Genomic DNA, 26,700 nt, shown 5'->3' with positions numbered 1-26,700 from the left:
TCTTGTACTGTCCTGCGCCCTTTAAAACTGGAGTCTTTGGGGCCCATTCTATTGGTTTATATTGCAGTGGATCTAATATACCAATGCTGTGTTATTACAGACAGAAATTAACTGCAGATTCACATGCCCTGTTACCTGATTGATTTTTTATAATGTCCTCAAACAGAGGTCCATGTATTAATTATCTGCACAGCAGTAGCATTTAGATTTTTTTAGCAGCAGCAAAGTCAACATTGGTCTAACAAATTATAAAAGCAGTATGAGTAAATATTGTTAATTATTTGATTACATTAATAATTTAGCTGAATTTTATCCTGCCAGCAAGTTAATAAGAACATGATTGCATATATGCAGTACTACAGACACTTGGACATAAATATAATCAGGGTTTTTATCAACAGCTCTGTGTTCTTACATGGAAAGTGTCAAGTGACCAAAGAATGGGATTGTTTTGTTGCAACCAAAAAAAAAAGTGTATTGAAACTTTAAACTATAAACACTGGAAAACCCACAGAGATTGGATTAGAGAAATGACAATGCTGATGATTGGATCAATGCAAATAGAAACACAAATCTTTTTTGCTGCGATGTGGTGAGTTGAGGATGGGTATTCTTTTTGTATATTCTCACGTTCACTAATGTCAGCACTTTTTAGTAATATTACCGTGTGTCGAGCATAGTTGAGAGAAGTCCAGGCCAGCCCTAGAAACTGGAAGTCCTGGTCAACCAATGTGAAGTAGTGGTTAGGGCTCTGGACTCTTGACCGGAGGGTTGTGTGTTCATTCCCCAGTGGGGGACACTGCTGTTATACCCTTGAGCAAGGTACTTTACCTAGATTGTTCCAGTAAAAACCCAACTGTATAAATGGGTGATTGTATGTAAAAGTAATGTGATATCTGTATAATGTGAAATAATGTATAATGTAATATCTTGTAACAATTGTAAGTCGCCCTGGATAAGGACGTCTGCTAAAAAATAAATAATAATAATAATATTTGGTTTTGTCAGGAAGGCCACAGTTCAGTTCTGGAGGATCTTGCTGGTTGTCTTTTAATTTGGTGCGTTTGTGATTGCCTTTATACTGCTTTCTCTGCATGTCAGGTGCTCTTAAGACTAAAAGTGATGTCATAATGCTGTTATTGCTAGTGTTGACAAGTATTTCACCTGTTGGTAACAAGCACAAGAGGGAGCGATTCACAGGCTCTGTGCTGCATCTCTTTGGCTTGGTCCATATAATTGAGTATGCAAAGCAACATTTTTTAACATCATGTTCGTCCTTAACAATTCTGTTTTTTATTTGAAAGTTATCATTATAATTGGTTGTTGTTTTGCATCTAAAGCATATCTAAAATATTGGGGTGTTGCATTCAATTTTTTAGACTGAGTCAAACCAATACTTTAAGTGCAGTACAGAAACCAGGACAAGTTAACACCGTCGGAAATTAAGTGGAGATTAGGCTTAGGACAGAGGGAAGGAGACATTTCTTCACACAGTGGTGAGGGTATGGAATGGGCTGTCTATCATGTTGTTGAGGCAAAATCACCTGGTTCCTTTAAGACAAATTGACAAAGCTCTGAGATCAATCAGATAGGAACCGGACGAGCTTACAGAATTTCATGAAATGCATCCAGATACAATAATATTGATATGCAGCACCTCCTGTGGGAATAACTAACTTACTGACAATCTTGTTTCCCCATTAGCATTGTATATTTTATTATTTTGACTGTGCTTATAACCCACTTAAAGTAATTGCTGTTTGTTTGGTAGCTGTGATGGGAATGAGAATGAAAAGATGGGAGCCCTGCTAAGAAGGGTTAAGCTTTTGCAGGTATCAGGCTTTTAAAGACTGTCACCCACACCTGTGATGTCCAGAAAGGGAATTCGAATCTTGCTGGAGCCGGGCTGATCTGCTTGACATGAACTGGATGTTGTAAACAAATTGTTGAAACACACTGTTTAGGATAATGTTATGATATACTCTATATTAGCTTAGGAGTTTATATTCCTTTTTGAATATTTTATTATAACAGTAAGAAATTATTATTATTGGATTTGAGTAAGTCTGTGTGGAATGAGCTGAATGGGGGCCATGCTGACCAGGAACACCTGTGAAATGAACTCAGTTTTCCTTTAACTGACAGCTACTGGCGCAGAATCCTGTGTTAACCTTGAGAGAAAAGCAGAAGCAAGCATTTCATTTAATTAAATTGGAAAAGTGTTCACAGTGAAAGTTCTTATCAGAAAAGCAGTAACTTCAATTGGGAAGAAGTTTGTAAGCCAAAAACATGGAGCCTCTTAGATGTTGCAAAGAAAAAGCTATCTTTGGAAAGAATTACATTTGAAACTAAAAAAGAACTGTTGCACCTATTTAAGTTTTACTGTAATAGAAAACAAGTGTTTTAACAGAAAAACTGTAAAGGAAGAAAACAAGCATCTAATTTAATTGGCTTGAGAATGTGTTCACAGTCAAGTTTCTTATTTAGAAAAAGAGGTAAACTTGATTTGGAAGCAGTCTTTAAGCTAAACACAGGTATTCTAATCTAATTGAAATGGAATATAAGTGTAAAGGTCTAACTGTAATAGAAAACAGAAGTATTATAACAAAGAATGTTAAGCCTAAATTAGACAATTTAGTATAAACTGTGACCTAATTAAAAAACATTGGTACAAGCATGAGGCTACAAGTCCTTATCAGTAGATTTACTGCGAGGTACCCCTTCATCTCTGCTTGCCTGAGTAAAGCAGTATTAGACATTCAGAGTTGGTTTGCTGGTTGGCCGTGTCTCACATTCAAAGCCCTTGGCTATGTATAAACTGTTATATTTTACTAAGAAGAAGCATGAGCGAGGCAGCATTAGACCTTCGGAGATAAGGGAATTTTGGTGTCCAAAGCAGGATTTTGCTGGTTAGACGCTGTTTCCAATTCAAGGTTCCTTCGCTGTGTAAAATCTTTTATATTAACTAACAGAAGGTACTTTATGGTACAAGAAAACAAAAGTTAATGGTTTTATTCTCATTGCCTCATTATATTATCCATAAAAAAATAATGAGAGCTTAGTTGCTTGAATTTAGCTTGTCTTATCTGTAAGTAAGAGCAAGAGGTTGTGTTTGTTGTCATGGTTAATGTTTGGTTGTTCTTAAAACATAAAATTGATACAATAGGGCAGTATAGGGTACAAATGCTGAACATAGCACATGTTTAAAATGTACAGTACATATACTAATGTAATACTGTAGCAATAATAATAAACATATATCGCATTGTTACAATTATAGATTGTCTCAGTCTGAATGTTTTTTTTATTTTACAAATATACTTGAAAATAAGAATATAGCATGTACTGTAGCTGTTTTATGTATCAGAAAAAGCAGGCTGCCTTTGGTCAGACGACACTCCCCAGAACAGCAACAGCTGCTTAGGAGCAACATAGCAAAAGGGCACCAATATGTTGCTACTAATGAGCGTCTACTGTATCTAGTTAATCCTTTGCATTAGGCCAATCAATGCACAATGTGTTTCTACTGTAACACTGTAAGCCAACATCCTGTCTCCATTGCAAAATACCTGTGAAAATGTTTAAATTGGTTTCTCTTTCAGATGGTTGGATGCACTTTTGAATGAGTCACTCAGAAATAAAGGTAATGATGCAAATGTTTTTATTTTTTTATTTGTAAATGAATACAAAAAAATGCATAGATGTAATATTGTGCACTAAAAATAGGGTATTTTTAGATGAGGTGAGAGGGAGGATGTGGGTTGAAATAAACAGATGGTAAATAGATCATGTCCATTGTAAAAGGGTAGTTGTGAGGAATGATAATTCAGGTTGAAAAGTTGTAAACACATAAGGTGTTCATTTGATATTTTACTGTTTTTAAAATTAGCTTACAGCAGTAGTTTGCAGTAAAAAGATGGTGGGGTGTGCAATTTTTGAAAAAACTTCTTGTCCGAGGGAATCTACTTGTCCTTCTTAAAAATCTACTTGCCCCCTGCCCTTCGCACAAATTACACAAAAGAAAGTAGAATATAACTTATAGGTTTTTGGTTTTATTTAACAGTGAACACAATCAATCAATTAGTGATTAACATTAGAACGACCAAGGAAATTGTTGTGTGTGTATTTAAGATATGGAGCTGTGCTTTCTAGGCTTTTTCTAAATATATGTACCAATTACCCTGACAAAAACAGAACTGCGTAGCTGCAAAAATTAGGGAAATAAAATACAGTGGCTCTCAAAAGTATTCACCCCCCTTGGACTTTTCCACATTTTATTGTGTTACAACATGGAATCAAAATGGATTTAATTAGGAGTTTTTGTCACTGATCAACACAAAACAAGTCAATAATGTCAAAGTGAAAAATAAAATCTACAAATTGGACTTTTTGTTGTGTTGATCAGTGGCAAAAACTCCTAATTAAATCCATTTTGATTCCATGTTGTAACACAGTAAAATGTGGAAAAGTCCAAGGGGGGTGAATACTTTTGAGAGTCAGTGTACCATCATACCTTTTCCGACCAGGATCGGTCAAATTGACCACTACATATAAAACATATTATAACGATGAAATGTTGCTATATTATTTGTATTTATCAGTCGAGACTTGCCGCCATGTATTGAAGTTTGTTTATATCAGTCTGCATTCCTCAAGTGAGCACACATGGCACCCGGCTGTCTGTCTGTATGTGAGTCTCTCACCTGTGTGAGCCACTACTTTTCTCCTCTGATCTATTTTTTAGATGCACTCTGGTTACTATATAAGTTTTTCTAAGAAATTCATTGTTATACCCCGATACACATTGAAAATGGACCACGGAAGAGGCATGACAGCAAATCAGTGTTTGGAACTACTGCAAAGTTTACCAAACAATGATTCTGATGTAGCAGAGACAGACAATGACCAATATGGCTCTGAAGCAGACTGGGTTTGCAAAGATGAATCTTCTAGCAGCAGTGACAGTGAGGAGTTTGCCAGTGAAGTGCCAGGACCGAGTGTGGGAAGAGGGTGCAGGAGATCCCGTGGGAGAAGAAGCAATCCTGTGGCAGCCTCTGCAAGGATTCCAACCACTTCACCTGCATCAGCCTCTGCATCTGATCCAGTCGCTACTTCACCTAAGGCAGCTGCTTCTCCAGCAGTAGTGCCAGCACCACCTGGCACTCAAGAGGCTGGTAATAATGGCAATGTTTGGAACACTATAAATCCGGGTGTTGAAGCTGCAGGTAGAAGGGGTGAACATAATATTTTGAGTGAAGTTCCAGGGCCCACGACATATGCAAAACGCAACATTGATGAGAGCCAATTGGGTGCTTTTCGCCTATGTACAGTACAATGTTGCACTGAACCAGAAGCCCACCGACAACTACAAGATGATTCCTGATCAATGCCCTTGGAGGAATTGGAAGCTTTCATTGCACTAGTATGAGCCTGTGGAACATTTGGTGCCAGAAATGTCACTGTACAGTTTGTGGTCCAATAAGTGGGGAGTTGCTTCAGAGACAATGCCACAGAATCACTTTTGTGTAATGTTGCAATTTCTGTGTTTTGATCTGAAGCAAACCAGAAGCGCCCGACTTCAAAATGATAAATTTGCCCTGGCATCTGAAATTTGGACCCGCTTCATTGACAATCGCATTCTCTGCTACAAACCGGGACAAAATATTACAGTGGACGAGCGCTTTTCCCAACAAAAGCAAGGTGTTGGCTAATAAACAGATTCGGGATCAAGTTTTGGCTGGCTACTTGGGAAAGGATGAGGCTCGCCCGGCTGGACAAAGACTGGGTGAAAACGTGGTACTTCAGCTACTTGGACCCTATTTAATGAAAGAGAGGAATGTTACCACTGACAATTTTTTTACTTCATTGCAATTAGCAAAAGAGTAGCAGAAGAAAAAAAAACAAGTCTGATTGGAACAATGAATAAGCAAAGGAGAGAACTACCACCATCTGCAAAAAACCTGCGAACACAACAGTACTTCAAACACTCTTGAGTGCACACTGGCTGTTTATAAATGCAAACCGAGAAAGAATGTGATTATTCTCAGCTCCCTTCATCCATCAGTTGCGATGGGGACAGGTGGAAAAAAACAGAGACTGTTGAGTTCTACAATTCAACAAAGCATGGAGTTGACATTTTAGATCGGATAGCAAGGAAATATTCTGTAAAAGCTGGTTCTCGCAGATGGCCTGTCTAAGTTTTTTACAATATTCTGCATCTCGCAGTAATCAATGCCTTTGTTCTCTACAAGGAATGCACTGGTAAACACATTGCCATGAGATTTACAGTCTGTATTTTATTTTAAAATAATAATAAAATATTGTACAGATAATCTCATATATAAGCATGTCATTTCTATCATTATACATCTTCATTTTTTAAAAATTTCACAAATTGATGGATTGTGCATGTGCAATAAATATGATTTTTTTTTTTTTTAATATAGCGTTTAATATGCCAAGGAATTTTTTTTCTTGAAATGCTTCTAAACAGTAAACTTCACGTTTTTTAAACGTCTCAACAAGTATGCACTTGACCACAAAGTAGCCTCAGAAATAATAAATTACACAACATGATTTTTTATAATCTGCTAATACCTTAGCGACCTGTTTTTATTTATTTATTTATTTTAACTCTACTAGATTGCTGCATTTAAATGTCAGGTTCATGTATAAAGAAAACTGTATCAAAACCTGCTCTAATGTGGACATCTAATCAACATAAATGTGTTGTGTTTAGTGATGCTATGATACTGTGTGTCTTTTTTGTGTTGTTTTGTGGATATTTTAAATATGCCCAGGTATTTATCAATAAGAAGAGCATTCCCTTTGTTTTTTTTCTGACCAAATACCAAAGAATGACAAAACCAAGCCATGTCTGCTATTCTGTGTTGTGCTAATAGTAGGGTGAGGCCTTGCATCCAGCCATGGTCCTGCTTTGAATCAGTGCTGACCCATTTCCCTATTAATTGCATATAATATGACCTAAATGTATTATACTAGATGTAAAGGGTAAATCATCTCATTTAGATTTTATTTATATTTTAGTTGTTGGCAGACACCATGTTCTGTGTTTATCTACAGCATTAGGTCAATACAGTGGTCAATAGATCCATCCATCCATCCATTATGGGCAGCAGTGTGGAGTAGTGGTTAGGGCTCTGGACTCTTGACCGGAGGGTTGTGGGTTCAATCCCCAGTGGGGGACACTGCTGTTGTACCCTTGAGCAAGGTACTTTACCTAGATTGCTCCAGTAAAAACCCAACTGTATAAATGGGTAATTGTATGTAAAATAATGTGATATCTGTATAATGTGAAATAATGTATAATGTGATATCTTGTAACAATTGTAAGTCGCCCTGGATAAGGGCGTCTGCTAAGAAATAAATAATAATAATAATAATAATAATAATAATAATTATCTGTAACTGCTTAATCCTATAGAGGTTTGTGGTGAGCCAGAGCCTAACCCGGCAGACATAGGGGTGCAAGGCGGGACTACACCCTGGAAGGGACACCAGTCCATCGCAGGGCAACTAAGGGAGAATTTAGAGAGACCAATCCACCTAGCCAGCATGTCTTTGGACTGTGGGAGGAAATCGGAGTACCCAGAAAAAAACCCACGCCAACACGGGGAGAACATGCAAACTCCACACAAACAGACCCCTGAGGCCGTAATCGAACCCAGGACCCTGGAGCTGTGAGGCAGCAGCGCTAACCACCACCCTGGTCAATAGATGTCCTTAAAAATTGCAGTGCTCAGCAAGCTCTGTCTGTGACCATCATCTTCTGACAGTTGTTCCTCCTGGAAAATCAAATTAAATCCTTCTAAGGATCACCCAAGAGTGTTGGCAGATAGTTTCTGTGATAACGTTGTCAACACCAAACACTGGAAGGGCACCGAAGCCAGATTAAACCGTTTTCTTGTGCCATTATTTTGACAAAAGGAAATATGTTTTCTTTTTTTTCTGTTTCTGATTTAGCTGTTTTTTGACAGACCTTGACAAGATGCAAGTCCCAGTTCTCTCTTCTCCTTGTGATACTATTACAGCGGGGCATTGTAATCTGTTGTACTCCTGACTTCTTAACTCTTTGTGGTCCTATGTCGGACCAGGTCCGACATTACAATTTTCCCTTTCCTGTCCAATGTCGGATCTTGTCCAACATCATTAAAAAGACATAAAACACAGGTCTCTAGTCATTTTTTCTCCGGAAAAAGCTGAGAAAACCATTCAATGGCCAAGTGAGACCGATAGGAGCCGATAGGAGCCGAGAGAAGCCGAGAAAAAAGGGACGGATCTGAGCAATACACATAGCCCTGGCACAAGGGAGATATGTGAAAAATACAGCGAACAATGGGTGGGGTGGGGCTGGAGATGCTGTACTGAGTGTCCTGTTGATATGCAGTGCCTTTTAAACCTGTTTTACTGTGAAAAAAATACTTTTAAACAGCGCATCTAAAATAAACTGCGAGTGTGAAAATAAATTAGATACAATTACCCATTTATACAGTTGGGTTTTTACTGGAGCAATCTAGGTAAAGTACCTTGCACAAGGGTACAACAACAGTGTCCCCCACCTGGGATTGAACCCACAACCCTCCGGTCAAGAGTCCAGAGCCCTAACCATTATCACTAAGACATAGCCTATAAACCGGGTGTTTAAAAACGTAGGCTACTTGTCACACTTTTCAAACACGTTACTGAATTTATGATTCTAAATTTGTTTAGGAATTAAACACATTGTGGCTTTTATTTTATATACTCTTAGACCTGTTTGAGTTGTAACACTTTTAAAATGTTCATACGCGTTAACAGGGCTGTTTTTTTACATGCAGTTACCAATGTTTATTTCTGGAGCAATTGGTAAAAAGAGCATTGTGTCCCCCACCTGGTATTGAACCTATGACCCTCTAGTACGTAGTGAAATGCCCTAACCATTACGCCACTGACATACATTGCCAAATGCAAACGCTAAGTTATAGCCCACGAGCGTCATAGATATAATAGGCTATCGGTATACTTTATTTTCTTTTTAAATGTTTTTTTTTTTTATAATATATGGGTAGGCCTATACAAATATTAATATCAAGATTTTCAGTCGAGCAGATCCTTTTCAGTGCAAACTCGTCAAACACCCAACTGTATAAATGGGTAATTGTATGTAAAATAATGTGATATCTGTATAATGTGAAATAATGTACAATGTGATATCTTGTAACAATTGTAAGTCGCCCTGGATAAGGGCGTCTGCTAAGAAATAAATAATAATAAAAATAATAATAATAATTTAATATGTAGGTTGAAACACAATCATTAACTGAAACAGAAACAGCTGTGTAGGAGGAATAAAACTGGGTGAGGAACAGCCAAACTCAGCTAACAAGGTGAGGTTGCTGAAGACAGTTTACTGTCAAAAGTCATACACCATGGCAAGACTGAGCACAGCAACAAGACACAAGGTAGTTATACTGCATCAGCAAGGTCTCTCCCAGGCAGAAATTTCAAGGCAGACAGGAGTTTCCAGATGTGCTGTCCAAGCTCTTTTGAAGAAGCACACAGAAACGGGCAATGTTGAGGACCGTAGACGCAGTGGTCGGCCAAGGAAACTTACTGCAGCAGATGAAAGACACATCATGCTTAGTTCCCTTCGCAATCGGAAGATGTCCAGCAGTGCCATCAGCTCAGAATTGGCAGAAAACAGTGGGACCCTGGTACACCCATCTACTGTCCGGAGAAGTCTGGTCAGAAGTGGCCTTCATGGAAGACTTGCGGCCAAAAAGCCATACCTCCGACGTGGAAACAAGGCCAAGCAACTCAACTATGCACGAAAACACAGGAACTGGGGTGCAGAAAAATGGCAGCAGGTGCTCTGGACTGATGAGTCAAAATTTGAAATATTTGGCTGTAGCAGAAGGCAGTTTGTTCGCCGAAGGGCTGGAGAGCGGTACACGAATGAGTGTCTGCAGGCAACAGTGAAGCATGGTGGAGGTTCCTTGCAAGTTTGGGACTGCATTTCTGCAAATGGAGTTGGGGATTTGGTCAGAATTAATGGTCTCCTCAATGCTGAGAAGTACAGGCAGATACTTATCCATCATGCAATACCATCAGGGAGGCATCTGATTGGCCCCAAATTTATTCTGCAGCATGACAACAACCCCAAACATACAGCGAAAGCCATTAAGAACTATCTTCTGCGTAAAGAAGAACAAGGAGTCCTGGAAGTGATGGTATGGCCCCCACAGAGCCCTGATCTCAACATCATCGAGGCTGTCTGGGATTACATGAAGAGAGAGAAGCAACTGAGGCTGCCTAAATCCACAGAAGAACTGTGGTTAGTTCTCCAAGATGTTTGGGCCAACCTACCTGCCGAGTTCCTTCAAAAACTGTGTGCAAGTGTACCTAGAAGAATTGATGCTGTTTTGAAGGCAAAGGGTGGTCACACCAAATATTGATTTGATGTAGATTTTTCTTATGTTCACTCACTTTGCATTTTGTTAATTGATAAATATAAACTATTAACATGTCTATTTTTGAAAGCATTCTTACTTTACAGCATTTTTTCACACCTGCCTAAAACTTTTGCACAGTACTGTATATATATATATATATATATATATATATATATATATATATATATATATATATATATATATATATACAGTACCTTGCAAAAGTATTCACCCCCCATGGACTTTTCCACATTTTGTAGTGTTACAACCTGGAATTGAAATGGATTTAATTTGGATTTTTTGTCACTGATCTACACAAAGTAGTCCATAATGTCGAAGTGGGGAAAAAAATCTACATATTTTTCAACATTATTTACAAATAAAAAACTGAAAAGTCTTGATTGCATAAATATTCACCCCCTTTGCTGTGACACCCCTAAATAAGCTCTGGTGCAACCAATTGCCTTCAGAAGTCACATAATTAGTTGAATGGAGTCCACCTGTGTGCAATTAAAGTGTCACATGATCTCAGATTAAATACACCTGTTTCTGGAAGGCCCCAGAGTTTGTTAGAGAGCATATCTAAACAAACAGCATCATGAAGACCAAGGAGCTATCAAAACAAGTCCGGGATAAAGTTCTCGAGAAGCACCAATCAGGGTTGGGTTATAAAAAAATATCCCAAACTTTTAACATCCCCCCGGAGCACCGTTAAATCCATTATTAAAAAATGGAAAGAATATGGCACAACCGCGACTCTGCCTAGAGAAGGCAGTCCACCAAAACTCAGTGACCAGGTAAGGAGGGCATTAGTCAGAGAAGCAACCAAGAGGCCAATGGTAACTCTGAAGGAGCTCGAGAGATCCACAGCTGAGATGGGAGAAACCGTCCATGGGACAACTATAACCCGAATGCTTCACAAAGCTGGGCTTTATGGAAGAGTGGCGAGAAGAAAACCATTGCTGAAAAAAAACCCATATCAAATCCCGTTTGGATTTTGCCAAAAGGCATGTGGGAGACACAGCAAACATGTGGAAAAAGGTTCTCTGGTCTGATGAGACCAAAATTGAACTTTTTGGCCTTAGCGCAAAACACTATGTGTGGCGCAAAGCCAACACTGCTCATCACCCTGAAAACACCATCCCCACGGTGAAGCATGGTGGTGGCAGCATCATGTTATGGGGATGCTTTTCATCGGCAGGGACTGGGAAACTGGTCAGGATTGAGGGCAAGATGGATGGAGCCAAATACAGGGAAATTCTAGAGGAAAACCTGTTTCAGTCTGCAAGAGACCTGGGACTGGGGCGGAGGTTCACCTTCCAGCAGGACAATGACACTAAACACACAGCCCAAGCTACACTGGAGTGGTTTAAAAACAAGAACCTGAATGTCTTAGAATGGCCCAGTCAAAGCCCAGACCTCAATCCGATTGAGAATCTATGGCAAGGCTTGAAAATTGCTGTTCACCAACGGTCCCCCAACAATGTCTTTTTTTTTTTTTGTTTAATTAACTTTTGTGTCACAATAAAAAATATTTTGCACCTTCAAAGTGTTAAGTATGTTGTGTAAATCAAATTGTAAATAAATCCCAATTAAATCCATTTTAATTCCAGGTTGTAACACTACAAAATGTGGAAAAGTCCAAGGGGGGGTGAATACTTATGCAAGGCACTGTATATATATATATATATATATATATATATATATATATATATATATATATATATATATATATATATAATATTATTCTCACTTATTTAAAGCTCATTTTAAAGCATAATACAGTTTGGTTTTTGTTTCTTTTTTTGCAAATTGAACATGGCCTTTCAAACAGCCCACCACAGTCAAATCTTTCAAGATTGATGGCAACAAATACTGTTTTTGTATGCTCCTCTGGTGCGGCAGGTAATATACAATGTCATAAAGACTTCACTTACATTTATTTAAATACCGTCTTCTATTCAATGAATAATAGCTAGAGGCCAATTTTCCAATGCATGATTCTATTGTATAAACACCCTGCTGAACACTAATAATATTGGATGGTCCTGCTGGGTTTAAAGCACAGATGGCAAATGCCAAATTATTAGTTTTTCCTTTGCCAGTGAAACTGTAGAGCTATATGCAACTCATTTTGTAACTTTTTCAGCGTGTCATTGTGGAGTGTTATAGTATGGGACTATTCTAAGGTCCAGTTCTTGGCCTCAACATGAACCTCTACCTACTGTATGTTGGAATTTGAGAGTATTGCTCACCCCCCTTGTTGAGTGCAACTCATCGATGCTCTCATCTCAATTTCCAGGTGCTTAATTCAGATAGATGGATAGATATTTGTCTCCGTAGCAAGCTCTTTGCTTTTTCATGAAAATTAGGCACTTTTTTAAATGTGTATTTGCTAAGTCCTTGACATGCTGGCAATGTAAGATTTCCATGAGACACATGCTGATGCATGTCAGTAGGCTGTGTAAGCAAACGTTAGCATGCAGGGCTTGTGGGCAAATCAGATTTATTTTCTGCCACGTCAAGATCCCTGGATGACTCATTAGAAGACTGTGAACTTCTGTCCTTTTTTATTTTTGTTTGACTAAAATTTTGAAAGCTTTCAGGCTCAGTGTCCCAAACTTCTGTGAAGACCTGTTTGCTGCTGTCTATGTTAATTAATAAGTCTGGAAGAACTAGGGACTGTGTAGAGGTAATTATAATTTATCTTCCAAAACAGTTTGTCATGTTTAGGTGCTACTGGCAAGCCCCCTGCAGGTCACGTTGCTGCTGTTGGCTATCTCTTGTAATGAACAGCTCGATCTGGAGATTCATTAGGATTGTTCTACAAGGCTTTGCTGCTAAAAAGCCATTGATAAAATGTAGGGATGTAGTTAAACTCTGATAAATGAGTGCTAACCAAGATATGTGGTTCCTTGCTTGTATTTTATACTTCCACTTCCAAAATATTCCAACAGCAGTGATATATTGTAGGTAAAAAAAAAAAGGTTGGTGGTGCTGCTTTCTGATACCTAATCACTTCATGCATTGTAGTTAACGTTTACTCCCGTGGTCGAACTGCAGTTAGACCATGTGACCTACAACAAAGGTACCACAATACAGCAGTTGTTTAGCTATAGTATTGTATTAGAAATGTTTGCACATCAAGCAATTCTCTGTAAAGTTAAATTAGACGAGCATTGAGTAATACTCCTTCAAAATATGTATTGTTTTAGTTGTTGCTTGCTCCACTCATGGCACCTTCTATCAAAGTAAATCATTTCCTAGCAAAGTCATTTTCTTTTTGCACAGTTTCTTTTTTTTTTTGCGCCAAACCACAATTGAATAAAACTGCTTTTAAGAATTAAAGGTTGTGTATCTAGGCAACTACTTTTCAGTCTAAGTATACAAGTCTAATCTTGCCTTCAGAATTATTTTATAAAAGCCACATTCTATAAAAGCCGCTTTTGTAGTATTGAATTTCTGCCTGACTGGACTTATATTGGATTATTTTTTTTATATATATTTTTTGGATTGTGTGAACATTTTATTAGAAAAATAATTATATATATATATATATATATATATATATATATATATATATATATATATACTTTTTTTTTTACTATTTAATTGTTAACAAAGCAACATCATTTTTTATAGGGTTTTTGCCAAAAGGTTTCAGTCATTTGCCTCTTGAAAGAATTAGAATAACAGGGCCTTATACAGGATACCAGCTGGTATAGACTGCATTATTTTATAACTAAGTTTCTTTTAAGTAAAAATACTGAACTTGGCTCCCTATGTGGCACTCGTGATAAAGCCAAGTCCTGAGTGGTGTGTAGGGTGTGTCATACAGTCTGAAGAATGCAGCTTCAAGTCCTGGCTGTGCAAAGTTAGCACTGTCCGCAGGGGATTCCACAGTTACATTGGGTCTAAAGCTCCTGCAGGTTAGGGAGGCAGAATTGTCTGGCACTGCTTCTGCTTCAACGGACTGCTGGCCAGGCTCTTGGTGAGCTAAAGCAGACACCTGTGGGGCTGGCCTCCAAAGACCACTAGCTTGCTGACATGCAGGTGCTAAAGCTATTTCATTCTCTATTGCTACTCCTTCTTGGGTGACTCTCTGATTGGGGCAGATTTCTGCATGTTCCATCTGGAATCCCATAGTGTACTTTTATATGGAATTTTACATTTAACACCGGCATCCATTCCATCATGTATGCTAACTAACGTGTTGCTAGCATTACTGTAAATGAATTTGCCCATCCAGGTATATAAACAAGCAATACTGTATTTTATGAGTTTCCTTTTTCCCCATTGGAATTGCTGTCATTTACCATTCATTATATTATTAAGAATCATGGTTTTTTCTTTGTAGCTGGAGAGCTGGAATATTGAAGTGTTAGGAGATTGGCTGTAGTCCAACCTATGTTGATGTAGCCCAACCAATACTTTTCTTAACTGACAGAGAAAGCATGATATATAATTAAATCTTAGCTGGCCCCTTGGGAGGTGTAGCATCAGGGAGGGTCATTATATCATTCAGTGTATGAAATTAACAGAATTGGGATATACAGGGAGGGGGTGGGGGTCCTAAGCCATTCTCTGTGTCTACTTGGTTTATTGTCACAAACGCCCCCAATGACAAAGAATGCTTTTAAAAAGAGTGAAACTAAATACTGGACAAGTGGTTTATCTTCACCATCGCTGAATAAATCCTGTGGCGCCGGCAATGTCTTGCAAAGGGTACAAACCAGACGGTCTGAACGCTTTGACACCTCAGACAGAAAACAGTCCATCTCATAAATCCAGCCGACAGGGTCGAAACAACGGACCAATTGAGAACCATGGGCCGTCTCGGAACGAGAACAGCCAATGGGAAATACTCCACGAGGACTCGGGCACAGCCCAAAATAAACAAAATATCCAATCACAGGGGTGAAGAGAGAAGTTACAAAAGCACAAGCGTGACGTTCAAACCGGGTTTCCTGACACGAAATCCAAGGCTCTTGACACACAAATAAGTCTCTGAACTTTGACAATCTGAAGACCCAGCCTGTGACTGGCTTGAACAGAGATACCGTTTTCAGACAATCTAATACGAGATAACTACTCCAGTGTGTGCCTTGGTGTGGGAGTCCACGGCGTGAGACGTCTAAAATCCTAAAAGTACTTGTAATCAAATCTTACTCCCGATTGATCACCGGAGAAAGAGTTGGATGAACAGTTGAAGTCGACAGAGATTGAAATATATTCAGTCTTTAATTAAGATAGCAGTGCCAGAGTTTTGCGGTGGAACATCACAGACATAACCGGACGAAGAGTGCACATCTTATGGAGGATTTGCTGTTTCAGTGAAATACCTAAATAGTTAATGACTCTTGAACCTGGACCTGTCCTTGCCAGCAGGAAAGCCTTCGAGCGCCTCTACAGCGATCAGCTGTAGGAGGCGAACGTCCGTTAAGTATTCAATGAGTAGTGTTTTAATCCTCTTATGAACTCTAGAATAAGCAGACCTTAAAAGTAAAATTAATGTTTTGTTTTAGGTAGACTGTAAGAAAAGTATTATTGCTTTAAATTCATGCTTTGAGTTAATGAACACTATAGTAATTGTTTGTATGTGGTTTATACAAATTGATGTGGGTTTTACAAGGCAATTATCATTCTGCGTTTAAGGCTAGAATCCAAATTTAGCTGTCCTGGTAATAGATAATTCTTGATAGGTTGTCTGGACGCAAAGAGCGTCTATCTCGCAAGAGTGAGAATTGCCTTCTGAACCAAAACATATATATGAGACTGATTTAACGATGCTTTGATTATCAGATATTAACGAAAGTAAATATTTGTGTTACTAATGATACCTCTGTTACAACTAACCTTCGTCTTAAATAGCTGTCAGGAATGCAGTTGTAACCTTTAAGGGAATCCCCCATAGATTGCGTTGGATCGCTAATCAACCAGTGGGAGTGAGGTGTCGTTTATATTTTCTGTTCTGTTTAGTTAATTCTTCCTTTCTGTATTATTTTAGCTTAGTTGTTGCACCTTTAATTTTTCCTTTATTTAGTTTTATTTCTAATAAAACTGTTCATTTTATATTCACTAGAAACTTTGTCCAGTCTGATTACTTTAATATTGGTGGGTTCTACATGATTTGAATTCAAATAAGGTATTTTATGATTTCAACTTAAACTAGTCCAATACAAATATACCTTGCATACTACAGTGGTTAGTATAGGATGGTGTGCTATTGTGCAAGAGAAAAGGATTTATTTTTGTCATTAATGTAGTCTCATGTTGGAGCTCAGTCAAATTCAGTTTGATACAGTAATAAGAGCAATGTATTCCATTATGCAGTTCTCTGGTTAAATAAAGGGTTAAACCACCCAAAATTATAATTATACTTATAATTATACCTAATATAGATAACACCCTTTAATAGGAAACACTACGTTTTTTCCAGTAGGATGTGGAAACCAGATTTTTTTTGTTGTTGCTAATACTGTTACTTTTTCTTTCTTCAGAGAGTCAGACTTGTGGTATTGCTTACATGCATGTATGCTTTTCAATAGACCTAACATGAATTTGAATTGTAAAGTTGCTATTAAATGTGGTTTAAGATTGTAATTTAAGAGTTCCTTACTTTGAACAGTAGCATCCCTGGCATGTAAAAGCATGGGAGAAATAGTTTAATTTCCCCAATGACCATGCTTTCATGTGTCTCTGGAAAATCCCCCAAGCCTGTCACACAAGTGAGGAAGAATCAGAAAGTACACTTTGCACGTGTTGTATGCAAGGAATCAAGTGGTGTCGTAAACAAATGCAATTTAAATGTGGTTGAAATTGAATAAAGCTGTCATTTAGGCACACACATTTTTATCCAAACAATGCTTAGCCTGGTTAAGATAATGTCAGTGAACCAGGCAGTATCAGGCAGTACCAATCTTGCTTCTGTTTACAAAGTTTAGGGCACCCTGGGGACAAGAACCCAAACTCAAAGGAAAGAACACCTGTGTCAGATCAAATCAGTATTAATGTCATAATTTGCACAAAAGTAGCCTAGCAGGCAAAATTCCAATTCAATAAAGGTGTGCACAGTATCTAGCATGCCAAAAATAAAATTGCTTCCAATCTAAGACGTGCAGACAGATAATTACATATGTTTGTGTACAATGTGTTACAATTTATGTATGTATTCATTGTTTTCTAGCTAGAAATGTAATTTTCATTAATTAGGTAAAATTACAGGAAACCCAAAACACTTTTTAAAGAAGTGTAGGCACAAATCAGCCCAAACACTGCAGAAAAAAACACAGCAAAAAAGAAAGCAAACGCAGATTTAACCCATTCATTGATGCCTTCATTTTTATACTGTGTATGTATGTTTGCACTATGCCTTTAAGCACCCTAAGACCTGCGCAGTAGACAGTGCCACACCAGCGCGTCTATACCCAAGCGTCAATACCCTTTCCCAGGTAAAAAAAAAAGTACTTTATAGTATTACATTTAGCTCGACAATACCTTCCCTCCCCCGACTGTTGCTCTTGCCTAATATACAAAGAAAATAAGGCTGTGCAGGGCATGAAGTTAAGGTCATGAAGGGCAAGGCAATGTTGCCTTCGTTGGTCATGAAGATTCAGGGGCACCAAGGCAGTTCTAGGGGGCAGAAAAGCAAAACATAAATCCAACCCAAAGGCACCAAGGCAATTTCATTCATAAAACAACAAAAAATAAATACAGAGAGCCTATTATGTTGATTAAATTAATTCAAACAAACACAAATCAATGTTTTCTGAGTGATTCACACACTAATTGTTACAAAAATAAAATATAGGTCACTTTTCCATTGTAAAAATAAAATGGTATAAAAATCTGATATAAAAACAACAAACTTTTATAATTAAAAAAATACAACGGTTAATTTGGCAATATATATATATATATATATATATATATATATATATATATATATATATATATATATATATATATATTCTCTCACAATTCAATTTAACTCTGTCAAATCTCATCCTTTCTACAGTACTTGATAACTGTAAGTTCACATTAATATTATTATTATTATTGTCGGGGACGAATTGTGCACCCATTGCTTACCTGAACATTGGGTAAATCTGAACACTTCGCTGCTGCTTTACAGCTCTTCATCATTCTTTCTTTTTAAATGTTTTTGACTTAACATGGTGCTCACAGAAGGACAAATCACAGTAACACTGCCAGTGAACATGTATGATTGAAAATTCCTGGAAGCGCGGTCATATCGAGCTCAGTCTAACAGCGTCCCTCCCTCTGTTTGCCCTTCATTAACCAATGATACAGTACGTCTTTCTTGTGGCTTAGTGCTGGGCGGTGCACAGTAAAAAGAATGGCAACAATAATACATTATGATAATGAGTCATTTTCTTGCAGGACGCGATTAGACAGAGAACGGGCCAGCTGATGCTGAGCAAGTTTGTGAATGGGTTGTGATCAGATGTGTTGGTGCTGACAGACACCAGTGGCAATGATGGGCGGGCTTACAGGCAACTTTTGCCGAAAATGTTTTTAAAATTTGAGAGGCATTGCGGCAAGCGGCTTGGGCACTTATGAAATTGCTGCCGGTGCTGTCGGTTATTTTGTGCCCTCGCTTTGTTTTGGGAAGACTTGGAAAGTGTGACATCAGCAGAAGAGGAGGCGGAAGAAGAGGTTCGTACTGTACATGAGTTTGAACATACATTTCCATTTGACTTGAACTTCTTAAAGGGAATTTAGATAGTCTTTGTCTTTAGTCATCTTAAGTACCGTGCCTATTTAGATGGAGAATGACAGTATGTGTTTATGCATATTTGTACGTGCTTGTTTGTGTGCGTGTGTGTTTTGTGTGGGTGTACTTTTTATCTGCATTTTGTGTGTAAACAGTCAATAATATTACTTGACCACAGTTTTACAGCAACTGATTATTCAGCAAAAGATGTAACCGGTACATCTTGTAGATCATGTAGTGATATTTTTCATTTTAATAAAGACTGACTCAGCAAAACAAAGCACATAAAAATAAAATAATCAACAGTCATATTAATTAATTGCACAATACGAATATCATTTCCTGAATTAATTGTATATGCTAGGTTTCAGATCGATCTTCTAAGTCAATGCATAAGACATTTTACAATGCTATAACATATATACTGTATTTCGTAGACTTTGAGTAAAAAAGAGAATCTTACATAGAAAATGTAGGTTGTTTGTTTTTTTAAAAAAAAAGTTATACAATTTCATAACTCTGCTGTACGGTTACTGACTCAGGTACAGTATGATTGTACAGTTCGGCCTTCATCACCAGTATCGCTTGTAAGCTCGAAACTGATTGGTCCATCGCGATTCATGGTGTCCATGGAAACATAAGCCCGGAAACGAAATACCCTCAGAAAGAATGTAAGAATGTTTTACTATAGCAATAATAATAATAATAATAATAATAATAATAATAAAGGAATGTTTTACTCGACTTACATACGTAATGAATTGTGGAAATTGCTGCTATTTTACGGGAAGAAAATAAACATTTTGAATTCTATTCACGGGACCATACAAGCACTGTAAAAACTTTTTTTTTTCTTTTTGAAATAACTCTTTTAGGCGGCTCATCTGGCAAAGTAGACAGCAATTTAGTAGGCCGCAATTTAGCAGGCCGGCTGTATAATATTTAAATTTTGTTTTGTTTTGTTTTGTTTTTTGTTTTTTCTGTTTTACATATAGATTAATTGTAAATTAGTGTAATTTTAAAAGTGTTTCTTTTATAAAATGAAGAGCATTATAAATACTACAGCATTTTTTTTTTTCAAAATGTTCTTTAAAGATGAATCATAACCCTATTTGAGTTCTTAAAACAAATAATAGTGCAGTTGAAGCATAGAACAGAAACTATAAAACATTTTCGTTCATCTTCTTTATGGAATTCATGGGACTCATAATATTAAAATGTCTGTGCTATATAAGGTCAGACTCTTTCCATGAGCTGTGGCTATTGCTGCCAATATGTACAGCTAAAATATTATTGTAAGCCAATATGTTACGAAATGGGAAAATATATGGACTATGTCCTGTTTTTTTGCATAGTTTCTGGCTGAGATTTTTAATCTGGACCAATTGAGGCTTTAGACACATAGCTGATGTGTTAGTCTTATATTTGTTTAGTGTAAAGAGTTAAAATATACATAAATGTAGACTGTAAAATTATCATAGGCACAAACAACTACTGGCTAGCCAAGAAGCGACAAAGTTCAAACTAAGTTTAGGTGACTATTGCAAGCCAAGAAATTTAGCAGCTAAGCAATAAAACCATGTCAGCAACTTAATGAAGCATTAAGGCATGACAGGGGATGGGTTGACATGATATAACCACACACAACATGATGCTGTGTGCTTTTAACAGCCTGTCTCAGGTGGTTTCTTTATTCAAAACTATTACATATGACCTGTGCCACCTTGTGATTTGAAGATTATTATTATTATTATTATTATTATTATTATTATTATTATTATTATTTATTTATTTATTAGCAGATGCCCTTATTATTATTATTATTATTATTATTATTTATTTCTTAGCAGACGCCCTTATCCATGGCGACTTACAGTTGTTACAAGATATCACATTATTTTTACATACAATTACATTATTTTTTACAAATTATTTTTACATATAATTACCCATGTATATAGTTGGGTTTTTACTGGAGCAATCTAGGTAAAGTAACTTGCTCAAGGGTACAGGAGCAGTGTCCCCCACCTGGGATTGAACCCACGACCCTCCGGTCAAGAGCCCAGAGCCCTAACCACTAGTTAGCCCTAACCAGTTAGTATCACTGCTAATATACAAGCACATGGTTTAATTTACTGTACAATGACAAATAACTGTTTGTTAAAGTTTGTTTAAAATATGTAATAATTCTCAACTTTGAATTTACTGTACAATTATTATTATTATTATTATTATTATTATTATTATTATTATTATTATTTAAAACTATGGTGGTTTATGGAAGATTGGAACCGCTGAACTACTTAAAGAAAAACTAAAAACTAAAAATGTAAATCCAAAAACTACAATGCAACCATACTAGTTATATTTTAACCAAGAACGCGCATATCAGACTATCGAGCACCCCATCAGCTTCTGATTTCCTTTACAGGGAGTAAAACTGGCTCTTAAAAGAATATTTAAAACCAATATACCAAACAAAATGTATTACTTCAGCAGCTGTTTGGAGGCAGAGGTTTTGTAGCAGTAAAATGAAAACAATTCAGTTGTGGATCTGTTTAAACTAAATACCAATGCATTTCAGTTTAAATTAAACAACAATGACATATTTTTAAAGGTTATTATTGTAAGGTTAGCAGTGCATAAGAACATAAAAACATAAGAAAGTTTACAAACGAGAGGAGGCCGTTCGGCCCATCTTGCTCATTTGGTTGTTAGTAGCTTATTGATCCCAGAATCTCATCAAGCAGCTTCTTGAAGGATCCCAGGGTGTCAGCTTCAACAACATTACTGGGGATTTGGTTCCAGACCCTCACAATTCTCTGTGTAAAAAAGTGCCTCCTATTTTCTGTTCTGAATGCCCCTTGATCTAATCTTCATTTGTGACCCCTGATCCATGTTTCTTTTTTCAGGTCGAAAAAGACTATTAAAGACCTAAATCCAAGGGACAATGTATTTAAGGAGTTCAAGTACAATACAGAGAATGTCAATGTCCCAGGTGAAAGGATGAAAATCTGCTTCCAAGTGGCTTTTAACTCTCTCCTTGCGGAAGTTCACTGCCATTGCTTGGTCCTCATCCGTTTTATGTGGAGACATCAAGGATAAAGGGCTGAATTTTTTTGGTAAAATCAAATCAAAGCAAAACAAATAAATAAATGCCTTCTGTAATTTTGTCTGGTTTAAGTTCATCATTGCTGCAAAAAAAAAAAATGTAAACATGACAGTCATAGTAATGTCTTGTATGAAGCGTTCATGTGGAAAGGGCATACAGAATTAAATGGATGTAAAATGTGATTGCTGAAATATTCAAAATACAGCAAATGTAATATTCACTCAGGAAGTATGTTTATGTGTGTCTGTGTGTGTGTATATATATATATATATATATATATATATATATATATATATATATATATATATATATATATATATATATACCGAATCCAGGACTCAGATTGGGCCCGAATACCTACTTTTTGAGCAGGGTTCCGAATCCTATAGCCGCCCAGACGCACATCCATTTTAATATAATCCTCCAATGTGTGCAGTTCTTCTTTAAATAAAAGACATGAGTCTGTTGTATCCTGTGTAACTTTTTTATTTAATAACAAGAAAACATTTGATGAACTCTGTCGCAGCTTTCAACTCCATATAAATGGTGGCGCACGCGCTAAACACGTCATGCAGCTGCTGAATGCAAACATACCCCCATGCACATTCACATCACACTTTTCATGGAGTAAAGTTATGCAGTAAACCTGTAATATATAGTAATGGCAAACTATTGTAGACTTTTGTGCTTTGTTGCTTTGTCTGAGACGTGTTCTAGCGATCATACTGAGAGAAAAAAAAAATCAGTGCACAGGAATATATATTTTTTGTAACTTTACAACTGTCAGATGTGCGAGACATTGTTGAACAATATGCTTTATCTTTAGTAAATCCAATTTTACGTTCCTGAAATGTGCCAATACAGGTTGAACCATTTGGGAACTGCTGGGTTTTATTAAAATAATTTTTAAACTATTTCGTAGCCTATTTGATATGTGTCACACACACGGTGCATTTAAATCAATGTGGGTTTTATTTCGCAGGGAGATTCAGGTCATGCATCATGGCAATGTTTTCCTCATAGCTCTCAGATAGGGTTGTCAACAGGCTGCAGAATCTTGGGACACTTTAAGGCAGGTCAGGTTTTTTAACTCGCCTCTCTAAACTGCAATGTATTCGACACGTAAAGTGAGTGTGAGTTGCTTGTGCAGTTTAGTAAATGTATTTAATTGTTTAATAGTGGTAGAGATTCTATTTGGAGAGCCATGTAACAAAGATTAATCGTATTGCTTGAATTGTTTTTATACAGTAAACAATATCTATCAAAATAGCACAACACCATTATTATAGATAACTTTGCACTCACCTGCAGTCACCTTCATTTAACCTTGTGGCAGCAGGTTAAGTTTCTATTTGTTTAATATTTCTTGCTTCTACAGTCCTGCTCAGTCAGAGACTCAAAAAGCCAATCAGCTGCTGTATAGGTCTGATTGATGGAAACGATCCTCGCAGTCATGTGTGTGCTTTTGGTAACAACTAAGTAAAACAATTCAATTAATTTAGCAACAGTTTGCACAATTCACACTCACTTCACTGAATACATTGCAGTTTAGAGAGGCGAGTTGCAAAACCTGACCTGCCTTAAAGTGTCCCGAGATTCTGGAGCCTGTTGGCAACCCTACTCTCAGATCAGGTGACACAGGTTGAAACGTCATTAAAGAAAATAGTGGGTTATGGCAAAGATGCAGCTCTCCTTTCTTGTAAAGGTAAAGTAAACGGTTCTGCATGTATCTGTTGTGGGGGAGGGGGCTAGTGGTAAATTGTGTAAGTTTCAAACTGAAATCTTATTCAGGGATATATTTCCATTCGGTAATAAAAATACAATGAACTAAAAGGCTCAAAACTATAGACTGTGCGCCTCCCTTGTTAGTAGCTGCTAGTTTGTTTTTCATTCAACAGTTTCCTTCAGTTTTCTTGACAGTTTTTGTAGATTCAGTATTCGGTTCGGTATTTGGCCAAATCGTTTGAGATGGATTCGGTATTCGACCAAATCTCAAAAACTTGGATTCGGTGCATCCCTAATATATATATATATATATATATATATATATATATATATATATATATATATATATATATAATTAACACAGTAGATTCTGGTTATTAGCAACCCTGATAAAGACAACTTTCGATTATTAACAACACTTTCCCATCCCATAGACTTTAGTGTTAATGGAATTTTGATATTAGCAACTGCACATCGCTTATTGATAACTTTATTACTAGCTGCCAGTGCTACAGGGCACACTTGCTTGATTTATGCACATACTTCATGCAGCTTTTATAACATACTGACTTCGCAACTGCGTATTTGTGGCAGACTGAGGCATAATTGTGGCTTTGAAACTGGCTATGAAGCGGCACGCAAAATTGAGATGGATTTACAGCGGGAGGTGGTACATTGTAAAAAGCAGACAACTTTGGATAATTTCTTATTTCTTCTTATTATTTATTTCTTAGCAGACGCCCTTATCCAGGGCGACTTACAATTGTTACAAGATATCACATTATTTTTTACATACAATTACCCATTTATACAGTTGGGTTTTTACTGGAGCAATCTAGGTAAAGTACCTTGCTCAAGGGTACAGCAGCAGTGTCCCCCACCTGGGATTGAACCCACGACCCTCCGGTCAAGAGTCCAGAGCCCTAACCACTACTCCACACTGCTGCCCTAAATGTGTGTTCTTTATAATTGATTGTAAGTACAGCACATATTTTTTATGTTTGCTTTACTCATAAGGACAATTGTAGTACATCGTTGTGTAGTACTATTTAACCCTACTCCCTTTTTTTTTGTTTGTTTTACACACGCATGAAGTAAACAGTTCTGTTTGGGTATTCCGTGTTTCTCATGTTAATTTAACACTGTAACATTTAAAACACATGTATTTCAGTGCCAAATTTGTACAACTACAGCATATATAGTTTCATATAAATACACTTGAAAACAGGAGCTTTTCGCTTATTGGCAACTTTCGGTTAAAGACGACAAAAGAAAACCCTTTCGTGCACTGCAGTGCTTCAGTTTCCACAGAGGTGCTGACCAATATCAGGTAATGTCCAGAATATAAACAATCGATTCACGCCAACCAGCCGTGAATGGTCAAACAAACCTTATTTCCTTATGTTTCAGGACTGTACAGCCCTGTACAGTCCTGAAACATGGGATCAATAAGCTACTAACAACCAAACAAGCAAGATGGGCTGAATGGCCTCCACTCGTTTGTAAACTTTCTTATATTCTTATGTTCTTAAAACTTGGTCGCACACTTTGTGATTTTTCTCAATGATCCACACTACCCAGAAGTCCAAAATTAATTAAATTTTTATTGAACAAACATTAAAATATATATATATATATATATATATATATATATATATATATATATATATATATATAAACTGCTGCATCCACGGCCACGACGCGCTTCGTCAGGTGTTTAATGTTATTGTTAATTGGAACATAATCTCTATTTATATATCTCATTGTTAATCACATTTAATCACAATAAATTCATTCCTTAGAGGCTTAAATAAAGGAGGACCCATGTCAATTATTGCATTATTAATTACTTCTAAACATGATTCAAGAGAGATACTCATTCAAAATGATCTAGACAGCATTCGGAACTGGGCAGACACGTGGCAAATGACATTTAATATAGAAAAGTGTAAGGTACTGCACGCAGGCAATATAAATGTCCACTATAAATACCATATGGGAGATAATGAAATTGAAGAAGGAATCTATGAAAAATATCTTGGAGTTTATGTTGACTCAGAAATGGCTTCATATAGACAATGTGTGGAAGCTATGAAAAAAGGCCAACAAAATGCTTGGATATATAGTGAAAAGTGTTGAATTTAAATCAAGGGAAATAATGTTAAAACTTTACAATGCATTAGTAAAACCTCACCTAGAATATTGTGTTCAGTTCTGGTCACCCCCCTACAAAAAGGATACTGCTGCTCTAGAAAGAGTGCAAAGAAGTGCCACCAGAATTATTCCGGGTTTAAAAGGCATGTCTTATGCAGACAGGCTTAAAGAATTGAATCTATTCAGTCTTGAACAAAGAAGACTACGCTGCGATCTGATTTAAGCATTAACAATTCTAAAAGGTATTGACAATGTCGACACAGGGGACTTTTTCAACCCGAAAAAAGAAACAAGGACCCTAGGGTCACAAATGGAGATTAGATAAAGGGGCATTCAAAACAGAAAATATGAGGCACTTTTTTACAGAATTGTGGGAGTCTGGAACCAACTTCCCGGTAATGTTGTTGAAGCTGACACCCTGGGATCCTTCAAGAAGCTGCTTGATGAGATTCTGGGCTCAATAAGCTACTAACAACCAAACGAGCATTCATTTGAATGTATGCCACTCAATTGTACCATGT

The 26,700-nt window shown here is 37.0% G+C and overlaps 1 protein-coding gene across 1 annotated transcript in view; it reads left to right on the top strand.

The window, feature by feature from the left end:
* The window catches only part of LOC117402568 (2-oxoisovalerate dehydrogenase subunit beta, mitochondrial-like), a 98,393-nt gene extending 90,812 nt beyond the window's left edge, over nucleotides 1-7,581 (top strand). Inside the window, exons 6-7 of the mRNA XM_059024794.1 lie at nucleotides 3,603-3,643; nucleotides 7,445-7,581. Coding sequence (XP_058880777.1) covers nucleotides 3,603-3,626 — 24 coding nt within the window. The 3' untranslated portion in view covers nucleotides 3,627-3,643; nucleotides 7,445-7,581. The remainder of the gene's footprint in view (nucleotides 1-3,602; nucleotides 3,644-7,444) is intronic.
* Nucleotides 7,582-26,700: the final 19,119 nt, after the last annotated feature.

This window comes from Acipenser ruthenus, chromosome 5 (assembly GCF_902713425.1).
Source record: "Acipenser ruthenus chromosome 5, fAciRut3.2 maternal haplotype, whole genome shotgun sequence".
NCBI lineage: Eukaryota > Metazoa > Chordata > Actinopteri > Acipenseriformes > Acipenseridae > Acipenser > Acipenser ruthenus.
This window is presented reverse-complemented; position numbering and strand designations above follow the sequence as displayed.